The sequence below is a fragment of the Rhinopithecus bieti genome, unplaced genomic scaffold (genome assembly GCF_001698545.2).
Source record: "Rhinopithecus bieti isolate Rb0 unplaced genomic scaffold, ASM169854v2 scaffold_28066, whole genome shotgun sequence".
In the NCBI taxonomy this organism is placed as follows: Eukaryota; Metazoa; Chordata; class Mammalia; order Primates; family Cercopithecidae; genus Rhinopithecus; species Rhinopithecus bieti.
This window is the reverse complement of record NW_016813021.1, coordinates 421,456-434,365: the sequence shown is the minus strand read 5'-3', so window position 1 is coordinate 434,365 and position 12,910 is coordinate 421,456. Positions and strand designations below refer to the sequence as shown.

The 12,910-nt window shown below is 41.1% G+C and overlaps 1 protein-coding gene across 1 annotated transcript in view; it reads left to right on the top strand.

Annotated features, from left to right (window-relative positions):
* Positions 1-12,910, top strand: part of COL14A1 (collagen type XIV alpha 1 chain) — a 260,476-nt gene that overhangs the window by 226,959 nt on the left and 20,607 nt on the right. The window contains 3 exon segments of the mRNA XM_017847514.1: positions 3,128-3,163; positions 4,183-4,249; positions 7,521-7,709. Of these exon segments, the coding sequence (XP_017703003.1) occupies positions 3,128-3,163; positions 4,183-4,249; positions 7,521-7,709 (292 nt within the window).

Sequence of the window (12,910 nt, the reverse complement as noted above, 5' to 3'; positions counted from 1 at the left end):
CCAACAGACACATGAAAAAATGCTCATCATCACTGGCCACCAGAGAAATGCAAATCAAAACCACAATGAGATACCATCTCACACCAATTAGATTGGTGATCATTAAAAAGTTAGGAAACCACAGGTGCTGGAGAGGATGTGGAGAAATAGGAACATTTTTACACTGTTGATGGGACTGTAAACTAGTTTAACCATTGTGGAAGACAGTGTGGCAATTCCTCAAGGATCTAGAACTAGAAATACCATTTGACCCAGTCATCCCATTAGTGGGCATATACCCAAAGGATTATAAATCATGCTGCTATAAAGACGCATGCACACATATGTTTATTGCAGCACTATTCACAATAGCCAAGACTTGGAACCAACCCAAATGTCCATCAGTGATAGACTGGATTAAGAAAATGTGGCACATATCTACCATGGAATACTATGCAGCCATAAAAAAGGATGAGTTCATGTCCTTTGCAGGGACATGGATGAAGCTGGAGACCATCATTCTCAGCAAACTATTGCAAGGATGAAAAACCAAACACCGCATGTTCTCACTCATAGGTGGGAACTGAACAATGAGAACACTTGGACACAGGAAGGGGAACATCACACACAGGTCTCTTTAGAGATCTGTCCATTTGTGAAACCTAAAGAATGAGGGAAGAAGGCACAGTCAGTACATTTATTTCCAAAAAGAATTTGGGCTGGGGCAGGAGTGTGCTATGCAAATCTTACTTTTGCAAAAAAAATTTATAATGGTACACCTTCCAGGTTCAAGCGATTCTCCTGCCTCAGCTTCCTGAGCAGCTGGGACTACAGGCGTATGCCACCACAGGCACGCGCCACCACACCCAGCTAATTTTTGTATTTTTAGTAGAGATGGGGTTTCCCCATATTGGTCAGGCTGGTCTTGAACTCCTGACCTCATGGTCCACCTGCATTGTGATCAAGGCCTTTGCATTCCTCCCAAAGTGCTGGGATTACAGGCGTAAGCCACTGTGCCTGGCCATCTTCTTTCTTTTTTACAATCAGGGTAGTTGAAATGGAGCACAAATTGGCTTGTCATTCAAACTTGAAGTGAAATTCAGCCATCCATTCACTCATTCAGTTAACACATGATTTTTTAAAATTTGCCACTCCTATGCACCATCCTAGGACCTGGGGATACAGAAGTCTACAAGCTGGACACAGACTGCCTCATGGAACTCACATAAAGGTCACAAATTGTGAGGATCTTCTTTCTCTGTAGAGGTTGGAATCCTTCCCTTGGAAGCCCAGACTTTGTATTTTTCATCAATTTCTGTTTCTTGTGCTCCCTGCTTCTGCATAATGACCGTATCATGAGAGAACAGCATGTTAGACTGATAAAGGACCCCAGAGATCACTTCATTTAGTGGCCTCATCTTACAAAGAAACTCAGAGAGTTAACCCAGCTTGCAGGTCCAATGTCCTACATTCTTTCCAAAGTATTAGCATAAAAAATTTTTAAACACACACAAAATTGAAAGAATTTTGAGTAAACACCACACCCATATACCCAACACTAAGATTCTAACATTATGTTTAAAAAAAAAAAGTGTTGGCCAGACGCGGTCGCTCACTCCTGTAATCCCAGCACTTTGGGAGGCTGAAGTGGGCAGATCACTTGAGGTCAAGAGTTTGAAACCAGCCTGGCCACCATGGTGAAACCCCATCTCTACTAAAAATACAAAAATTAGCCAGATGTGGTGGTGTGCGCCTGTAGTCTCAGTTACTCAGGAGCCTGGGGCAAGAGAATCGCTTGAACTCAGGAACCAGAGGTTGCAGTGAGCCAAGATCGTGCCACTGCACTCCAGTCTGGAAGATAGAGGGAGACTGCATCTAAAAAAAAAAAAAAGAAGAAGAAGAAGTGTGTGGGTATCTGTATGTGGTGTATGTTTGTGAGTGTGTATGTGTGTGTGTGTGTGTATTGAATAGACATGGCAGGGCAAGGGAGGAGAGGAGAAAAGATAGAACCAGGGTAGGCTGCTTAAATATCTGCACAGGAGAGTCAATCATGCATTTCTCTTCCCTTTCCAATTCCATCTTCAGTGACAGAACATTTGTAGCTTGAAATCAGCTGTGATAGAAACACTAAACCTCCAAAATCAGCAAACGCTACAAGTCAGGGCATTTTCTTTTTCTGGGAAGCCAGTTTACCTGCACACCATGGAATGAAACCAGAAGTTTGAATTTGGGTAACTGTTCAGTGACTACAGATTTTGAGAAGATACCGAGTTTGACTTGGGACCTGTTTGAAATAACAACTGGAAACAGTCTGACAACGTGGCAAATTCCATTAATAAATTCCATTCACTCTCCTTTTAGTCGAGACTATAAAAATGTTGTTCAATGAACATTGCCTCAGAGTTTAAACAAAATATGAAATCCTTCTGAAGACACATGTTTTCATTAGATGTATAATTTCATTGGAGAAACCCTGAAAATGCCATTTTTAAAGTAGATGCATTTTAATAACAGCAAGATTTCTTATGGGCCAAAGAGTAGCTAAGCCACATAAGAAAATAACAAATCAATTGAGAATTCACATAAATGTGAGCTCCCATATTGGGGAGATTTAGGGAGAATTGTGTGGCATCGTGCTGCACAGAAATCAGAGTGAAGCTGTGGGATTTCACTAATCTCATCTCTGACTTGAATTCCTAAATTGAGAGGCGGTCTTTTCTATCCTTTTGGAGATATTCCTTTAAAAACTGAAACAATTTAACTATTCAGCAGAGATTTGTGAAATAAATTATGAAGGATCCTCAGGAGAGTACGGTACATAGAGTGGCGTTTAGGGTGGAAAGGTGCGAAGGACCTACTCAGTGAAAATATGTGTCACAAAGCAGTATTATTGCTGCATGATTCAAATTTTGTGGCCAAAATATACCATGTCTCTGCATAAAAAAGCCGAAGGGGTAGAATGAGTAACAGCTTTTATGTTTGTTGTGCTTACTGGTTGCTGTCTATTTTCTGTTGTTGTGTAATGATTTTTGCTGCAGAATTACTGGTGCTAAGAAAAATGTCTTCATAAAATAAGAAAAGATGCATGACGATCACTCTTAACCAAGTGAAATATCATAAGTAACTTGACAATTTTCCATTCATACAGGGTGTCCCTGGAGCAAAGGGGGAACGAGGAGAGCGCGTAAGTATCCTGTGGCTCTGTTTTCTGGCCCCAACTGGTTGCACCCCTTCCATTGCATAAGACTGATAAAGGATCGTCACTTACTAACATTATTATTCATTGCTATTGTACCAGTCCCTGTTTCTCCCTTTCCCCAATTCATTAGACTGTGGCCATGTTTTCCAGAGGTAAAATCCCTGTGGGCTGGGAGTCAGGAGAGCTAGTTTCTAGTTGCATATCTGCTACCATCCAGGTCAATGAACTTGGGCTCATTTCTTTAATGATACAATGGAGAGAATTGCTCTCATATAATTTACAAAGTGGGTTTGATGAGAACATTGTATAATAGATGTGAAAAGGCTTCAGAAAAGTAAAAACTTTATACAAGTGACAGGTGGCACCATGGCACTCCTGAGCTTTTTGATGCTCCAACGTTCACACCCAGGAAGACAATGGCAGGCATAGAATCAAAGAACTGGCCCCAAAACTGAAGTCAGCTTAATTTAGGGGTCGTCTCTCTCCTTTCAGAAATTGTGCAGCTGCTAATATAATTGTGCCATTGGCTATAGCAGAAACAGCAGTGGCCTTGGGCTCATCCAATTACCTCTATGAAATCTTGGGCCATGTGTTTAATGCTATTCAGCTATAAAATGGGTTTAACATCTTTCCTCTGGGTTGCTATTAGTATTAAATGAGCCACTGCTCGAGAAAGTGCAGTGTTTTATAAGCTCTAAAGAGCTATAAATCAGGCATTAAATGTATATGGGTTTGTTTCAAAACTATTAAATTTTTTAGAATATGGGACTAGAAATACTTACTTGTGCTTGTTAATCTAATAAGGACTCCCAGGATCCTTGAACCATGAATATCAAATTGCTTACCCCTTCTCTGCGTGCACCGTGGTGGTCAAATCCACCCGTTGCTAGGAGCCAAAGATCCCTGATGGGAACAATGGGGCAAGTCAGATCCACATCCTGGAAGTCCTGGTAATGTGGCTGGGCTTACAGCTGAGTCAGGAGTATGCTTTTTTGTTCATCCAGGGTGACCTGCAGTCTCAAGCCATGGTGAGATCAGTGGCACGTCAAGTATGCGAACAGCTCATCCAGAGTAAGTATATAATGGTTACGGAAGTTGTTCCCCTTAGCAAACTCTCATCCAGAAGAGCGTTTGCTTTTCCCATGAGTGTACCACTAAGGAAAACTCCAAAGCATTGTCTTGGTGCAGACACATAAGCTTTTTTTTTTTTTTTTTTTTTTTTTTTGAGACGGAGTCTCGCTCTGTTGCCCAAGCTGGAGTACAGTGGCGCGATCTCGGCTCACTGCAAGCTCCACCTCCCGGGTTTACGCCATTCTCCTGCCTCAGCCTCCCGAGTAACTGGGACTACAGGCGCCCGCCACATCGCCTGGCTAGTTTTTTTGTATTTTTTTAGTAGAGACAGGGTTTCACCATGTTAGCCAGGATGGTCTCGATCTCCTGACCTCGTGATCCGCCATCTCGGCTTCCCAAAGTGCTGGGATTATAGGCTTGAGCCACCGCGCCCGGCCCAGACACATAAGCTTTACAGATGACCATCACTGAACCATCAAAGAGATCATCACAGATTACCCTAGAGCTCTACATCGATGGTACAAAAGCCAAATTCCTTTGTGTCATCCGTCCAAGAACCTCCTGTTTGCCCACGTAAATTTAACTTGACTGCCCAGATCAAATCTTCTATTCCTTTCTCATCTCTCCAGGTGGGTAGGATTTTTTCTCAAGTGTTCAGCACTTGAAAGCTGCCAGACTACATCTTCAGAAGCTACCTCAGAAAGACGATTTATGGTGTTGATTTTTATTAACTTGCAAGGTTTCAGTGAATATTTCCTTCTTATCCATTTTCACATCCATTATCTTCTGGTTAGCCTAAGGTCTTGTCATTTATTTCTTAGGATGTTTACCAAAGTACAAACACACACACATGGACAGGCTTGCTCTGACGTTTGACATGGTATTATACTTGGACTTTGTGCCAAAAATTACATCAGAACAAACTTGATATGACGCCTGTCGCATTTCTTCATTTTTCTTGAGCTTTTTGACAGCACTGTATTTCAGTGCCCATTTACTTAGATACCCACCACTTTTGCACGTTTTCCCTCTGCCCACTGATTGTATATTTTGTCACAGTAATCTAATCAGAGGGTTACTAGTGTGGGCCCTTCTCTTTGCCAGTAATTTGTTCAGTTCCAGGAAGATCTGAGGCCAAGCAGAGGTGAACTATCTCTCTCAACCCCACCCAGCTCTCGCCTAGCTCTGCTGTCCAGCGCTCCCACCCAATAGCACCCCAGCTTCCAGGGCTGACATTCCCCAGGTGGCTAATTGGCTTGGGGTTACATTCATTTTAACTCAGGAAAGTTTGGGAGTTGGGCCAGGAGCCCTGCAAATATCTAACAAAGCTCTGTTGGCTAAGTCCAAAATTCCATCTTTAGTTCTGAGATAAATCCAAATCTCACCCTGGAGGAGGCATGGAGTTGAGATCTGCATAGACTTGGAAGAGTTTTCATTAGGGCAAAAACATCAGGCCACCAGCGTATGAAGCTACCAACTTCAGACACAGTAGTCATGCTCCCTATATTTTAACGTTATTTAATTTTCTCTTATATTGCCCAAACTATGTGTGTGTGTGTCTATGTGTGTGTCTGTGAGAGAGAATTTACCAGTTAAATATAACTGTTTAAGTTTAATGCCAAAATAGGACCTTTAAAAAGACATTATAAAAGAGAAATTGAACATTAATCATTTTGTACTGACATATTATAAATAACTTGTATCTTGAATTGTTTTGTAGATTTCTGATTTCAGGTATACAATGTAAATGAGCAGATCATTATTTTCAGAAAACCTAAGGCTTAAATCTTACTATGACTCACTGACCACAACACAAGAAAGATCTCACGATACTTGCCGTCTTATTCTACTGTAGAATAAAAATCATGTGTAAATATCTGTTTATTTAAAGCGTGCCCTAAAAATCAAGTGTTCAAAATCAATTTTTTTCTCCTTACGAATTCTCAGAGTCTTGTGACTGACTTCTAGGAAGTAGAAGTCAGCAAGGGATTGGTTACATAGCAAAGCTTAAACAAGTCCATAAAATAGCAAGGCCCTGCCTGTCAATATGCTGGAAGGAAATCAAAAAAGTTGCATGCAACTTGATAAGCCAGGCCCAACCTACTCAGTGGCTGTATTTCTGGCACCTCAACGATCTTCCCTAACACTACTTCAGTTTCCTCTGGGCTCCTTACTGTATTCCTTCAGCTGCCACTCAGGACTGGATTTTTCGGTTAGCAAATAATTCCTCACAAGCTCACTTCTCTAGTTTTTAGTTCACAGTTGATCAGAATTACGCTAGGAAGAGTTAGTTACTTGGGAAATTATTCAAGGCCAAAGTGATGACAGCTGGGAAAATGATAATGGACAGACCCCGTGTCAAAGGCAGAAGCTGAAAAAGCAAATGAGGAAATATCTCACCTGCCCAGGCAGCAATGGATGTGCCTGCTAATAGCCTTGAGTCATCAGGAGGGGATCCCTAGTTACAGTGACAATCCAATGCTTAAGGAAAGAATGCACTGAATGTATTTTAGAGTGAATTCCTTGAAGAAATGGTTACTATTTTTTATTTAGTTTTAAATATTTTGAAATGGATAAATAATAGTAAGCTAGAAAATTCACTTATGTTGGGAAATCTCATCTCCTAATGATGTTGGAAAAATGAGACATCATGGTATCAAGTACTTTATACTTGTAATTAGTAACATATATCTGTATATATATTTTCCAAACGTAACTGAGTTAAGGGATTGTGGGAGAGAGTGCCAGATCTTTTAAAAATACAAAGCTAGTGGGAGTTTCTGCCAATGAGACCCGAGTAAAGGTTCCTAAAAAAAAGCTTGATGACCAAGAGATGAGTTGAGACAAAGCACTTGTCTGGGGATTTGTGAGCAAGAGGGTGGGGAGGCTTTGTGCATTGTAGAAAAGACAAATAACTTGGGAAGTAATTGCTAGAGAAGTGGCAGCTGGGTGAAGGTCTAGGGGTCAGATAAATGTTGAGAGTGAAGATGAAATTTACAACTTCTGCTCAATGATGTTTATTGAGATGCTGACATGAGCTGCAGAATTCCAAACACATGAGATGCCACTTGACAACAGTCCAACCCTTAATATCATCCAGAGTAAAACATAAAAAATGTTAACTGGAAATCAACATATTTCAAAGGGGTGTGATTTTTCCCTTGGTGGGTATCTAACAGAATTGTTTGGAGCCTTAACGAATGACACCGCTGGTCTTCTCTTTCCTTGTGTGACAGTTCGCTGAATGCTGTCTTTATGCTTCATGCCTCAGGTCACATGGCCAGGTACACTGCCATCCTCAATCAGATTCCCAGCCACTCCTCATCCATCCGGACTGTCCAAGGGCCTCCTGGGGAGCCTGGGAGACCAGGCTCACCTGGAGCCCCTGGTGAACAAGGACCCCCAGGCACACCAGGCTTCCCCGGAAATGCAGGCGTGCCAGGGACCCCAGGAGAACGAGGTAAGCTGGGCCCCTTCTCTCAGAGGAACTCCTCTGAGCTGGGTGCAGGGAAGCAGAACATTCTAGTGGTGTTTATACAAGGATAAAGTCTGAAACAATTGAGTTAAATTAATTCTGCCCCATCTATTCTGCAGTTTCTTGTTTATTTATCTCTGAGACTGAGAAAATTGATCAATCTGCCAAGTGTTTATCAAGAGCCATATCTACTTACATGAAAGAGGAAGGTCAGAACCCCCAAATCACCTCTGAGAGGATTTGAGCTAATGAAAGAAAGATATCCCCTCTAGATGGATGAAGGCAAAAAGAGTGCCCCTTCCAAGTTGAAGAATTAGAAAATGATGCCGCCCTCTGACCAAACATGGCATCACACCAATGTCAAGGCAGAGAACTCACTCTGGTGGTTTGCTGGTGCTTTATTTGTGCAGTGTCCAGACTGAGCAACAGTCAGTGGCAGTCCTGAGAGGAGTCATGAATTGTATCAGCATATGGTTTACATGTTCCTATATAGACTGTGTCAGCTCTAAACTTCAAATTAAAATACTGTCTGTGGCTCATCTTCCTATTATATCAGACAACATTTTATTTAGTAGTTTCATGGGCCAATGCTTTGTCTTTCCCACTAAAGTTTCCTTAAAATAGAGATTCTACCTTAGCCTTTTCTTCCACCATCTACAGGTCTTAGAAGTATTGTGTAATACAATAATAAGACTTTTGACTGAATCTATAGTTGACTAAGATCTTCCATTCCAGAAGCAGGTAAAGGAGATGTGGGAAGTCAGGGTTGCATCTCAACCATGAAGAAAGTGATGGGAAAGAGAGACAACCAATCAGAGTGTTTTCTAAGATACATTTCGTAGAACATAGACCTGGGGAAAAACTTTTACCTGTCTGCTCTGTGAGCCTTATTAGTTTTGTGGGATGGGTAGGATATATTCCTTTTATAAAATTTGATTTAAAATACAGATTACAAAAACAGTATTTCATATTTATTTTGACTCATGCCAACAGGCCTTGTGTATTTCTGCCTCTGCACTTTTGTACATATTGTTTTGCCTCTTTGGAAATGTCCTTTCCTTCCTTTGTCTTCCATACATCTTACTCTTAGTTCAAGACTCAGCTGTCTTATGCATGAAATTGTTATTTATCGCCCCAGAACCCAAATATCTCCGCCCCCATGAACACCTGATACCCCTACTGTCTTTTCTTTCGGTTTTAGCACTCATCGGCCATTAGTGAACAGCCAGGTTGTTGAGAGCAGGTGTTGGTTCTGAATTGCTTTGCACAATGCTTTGCACTTAATAGGTACTTACTAGATAGTTGTTGCTTTAATTGTGACCCAGTTCTGATTTTTCTTTCTGAAAGTTTTCCCCTGTGTCAGACCACAAAATCAGCAGATGTAGAAAATGGCATCATTCCCTCACAACTCACCAAAGACCTGGCAGCCTGGAATGTGGCCCCTCTGTCAGCAGGGCATCCTCTGATGCTGTCAATAATGGAGAAACTGTGACTCAGTGAGCACAGAGCCAGCACCTGAGTCACTCCCAGCAAGTCATAAGTTGTCTTTGTTCTTTTTGGAAGTCTTAGTCCCGTTCTTGCCAGACCGAGTCTCTCCTGCTCTGCAAGTGCACTTGAATGATTAGACCACAAAAAAATCACCCAAGCATTCTCAAAGGGCAGCCCAGACAACCTTTGGAAATATGAATTTCCATGATGTAATTGTCTTACATACATATTGATGTATATTCTAAAGAGTACAGTAGACAAGCAGAATCCTATATTTCACAAATGCATAAAAGATGACAGTAAGACAGAAAGTGAGACATGCCCTTTGAGCATGGGGGAAACGTGATGTTAGTTGATCACCACTTGAAGGTGTGATTTTGCGATGACTATTAAAGGTCAGGGCTTATAGGCCAGCATCCAAGGGGCTCTTCATTCCCGGCAAAGCTATTTCAGCTGCAGCTGGGGTTCGCTGCTGCAAGGTAGGCAGTGATGTTTGGTTCTTAGCCTTGGGATCCAAATATCCAGGAAAGATTAAGAGAGGAAAGGTCTGTCTTTCCACTAAGTCAAAACAATAAAATTTAAAAACTGAAGTCTTCAGCTATCTTTTCTCTTTCTCATTTTCTATAAAAGGAAGCATATGAAGATACTGAGGTAAGGCAAAAAAGGCTCAAAGTCAGCCAACATCAAGACTTGAAATAAGAGCCAGAGACTGTGTTTTTTTTTTCTGCCGTATAAAATATGATTATCATCATTCTTGATGAAATGTTATAAGGACACAATATTGTAATGAGTAAAAATAAGTACTATTACCAGGCAGTGTATGTAGCACATAATAAACTACACAAGCGAGATTATGAGAAATATGGCTGTTGAGCATTCTGGCATAAACATTGAAATGAGGCTCACTTTCTGCTTAGGCTTCCTATGAGCCTCATAGGAGTCTTCCTAAAAAAATTCACTACTGGGTCTCTACCCAGGGGAAAAGAAGTCATTATACCAAAAAGATATTTGCATATGCATGTTTATAGCGGCACAATTCGCAAGTGCAAAAACATGGAACCAGCCCAAATGCCCATCAATCAACAAGTGGATAAAGAAACTGTGGTATATATATATATGTGATGGAATACTACTCAGCCATAAAAAGGAATGAACTAATGACATTTGCAGTAACCTGGATGAAATTGGAGACTAGTATTCTAAGTGAAGTGACTCAGGAATGGGAAACCAAACTTCATGTGTTCTCACTCATAAGTGGGAGCTAAGCTATGAGGATGCAAAGGCATAAGAATGATACAATGGGCTTTGGGGACTTAGAGGGAAAGGGTGGGCAGGGGATGAGGGATAAAAGACTACAAATACAGTATAGTGTATACTGCTCGGGTGATGGGTGCACCAAAATCTCACAAATCACCACTAAAGAACTTAGTAACCAAACACCACCTGTTCCCCAATAACCTATGGAAATAAAAAAAAAAAAGGTTTTTTTTAAATTCACAGCTCCATTCAGTTTGGATAATTTTCATCAGAAGTGCCCACTCTAACTTTTCTAGTTTTTCAAACTTTTAAAAATGTGATACACAGAGGCCAGATTCGGTGGCTCACGCCTGTAATCCCAGCACTTTGGGAGGCCGAAGTGGGCGAATCACAAGGTCAGGAGATCGAGACTATCCTGGCTAACACGGTGAAACCCTGTCTCTACTAAAAACTACAAAAAATTAGCCGGGCGTGGTGGCGGGCGCCTGTAGTCCCAGCTACTTGGGAGGCTGAGGCAGGAGAATGACATGAACCCAGAAGGCAGAGCTTGCAGTGAGCTGAGAAGACACCACTGCACCCCAGCCTGGGTGACAGAGCGAGACTCTGTCTCAAAAAAAAAAAAATGTGATACACAGTAAAAAATACATTTGGCATCATGATACAATATTGCTTATGCATATGCATGCATGCAAATGTATATAACTGGGACAAAAGAAATTATTTTTACCCTTCCTGTTATTCCCTGTTTTCTTCTTTTGTTAAAAGAATGAGGAGAGAACTTGGGTTTCATTACCTTAGTTTGAAAAACACTATCCCCGTACAATGTCTTTGATTAACCCCATCTTTATCACAGAAATGGCAAAGAATATGCATTTTAGAGAGCAGAAGAAAATTACAGATTTTCCTTTCATATTCGCAATGTGATGTACATGGCTTTTCATGACTTTTCTTATTATCTAAAAGAAGATTGCACTTTTGCTCCATCTGATTGTCTGTCTCTCTCTTCATTAAACCTTTGTCTCCTTTAACTTAAACTCCTTTTTGTAAGTTTGTGTGGAAGAGTTTTTAGCTATCCTCTTACACAGATTGTAATAGAGAATTCTTAGAATTTAAGGATTCAAAGGGATCCTCTGGCTAACGTTGTTCAGGTTTTCTATCTGAAGCTTGAAATCCCACTTAGATTTGTCTAATTATTGGCACCTAGCATTGAAAAGGCCTCATTTGCATGACATCATGCTTTATATTAAGCAGCCCAATTTCTCACCTGTTTTTCCTTGTCACTTGTTCTTCTCTGTTAATTTATGTCAAAGAAAAGCTATTTTTCCATGGGATGCTAGTTGGATACCTCTCCCCATTAAACCCTGTACTGTCATCATGTAAATGGTTCTGTATAACCTGGCTCCTCGTTATCCCAAAATTCAGAAGAGAGGACCAGTTCTGAGGTTCCTCTTTTGATCACTGAACCATGGCAATCCAGTGCTTGACTGGACAATCCAGTGGTTGACTACTATGTGTCAATCGCTGTTCTGACCTCAACTTACTCTCCAGTCACATTTTTGGGTGATTCCAAACCAGATTTCCTCAATTACAGATTGTTTTCTATTTCTGCTCTGTGCATATCATTCCCAGATGATTCATCTGTTTTTGCTTACTCAGTTTATTTAAATGTTCATTCTCTACACTGGTATCTTGAGCCATATATTAAACAAGTCAACAATAAGTTTGTTGGTTTATAGTTCACAAAATTAAGTTTCTTTATTTACTTGAAAAGAACTAGAAAATTACCCTGATTTCATTCTTTTTTTTTTTTTCTTGGAGACAGGGTCTTGCTCTGTCCCCTAGACTGGATCTCAGAGGTGTGATCTCGGATCTCAGCTCACTGCAACCTCCGCCCCCCGGCAAGCAATTCTTCTGCCTCAGCTTCCCAGGTAGCTGGGACTACAGGCAGGCACCACCACGCCCAGTTGATTTTTGTATTTTTAGTAGAGACAGGGTTTCACCATGTAGGCCAGGCTAGTCTCGAACTCCTAACCTCAACTGCCCCCACCCCCTGCCCCGCCTTGGCCTCCCGAAGTGCTGGGATTACAGGCGTGATCCAGCGTGCCCAGCCTGATTTCAGTCTTTATGCAACTCCTTTAGTTTCCATAATCCCTCCAAAATTTTTGAATCGGAGAAACCATCTAATCATCTAACTAACCTAACTATCTAAAGATTTTCATTTTCGATTGTATAGCTGGACAACTGGAATTTATATCTGGTTTATCTTATACAATAAGTCAGCAAATATTAAATGCAGGGTTTACGTAAGGTTTTTCAGTTTGGCAGACAGATAATACTACTATTTATAGCTTTTACTTATTGGGCTCCAATTGCATCTGCCAAGTGTTGCGCTCAGTCCTGTACACACTACCTCATTTGGGTAAAGTGGAAGACCCGGTTTG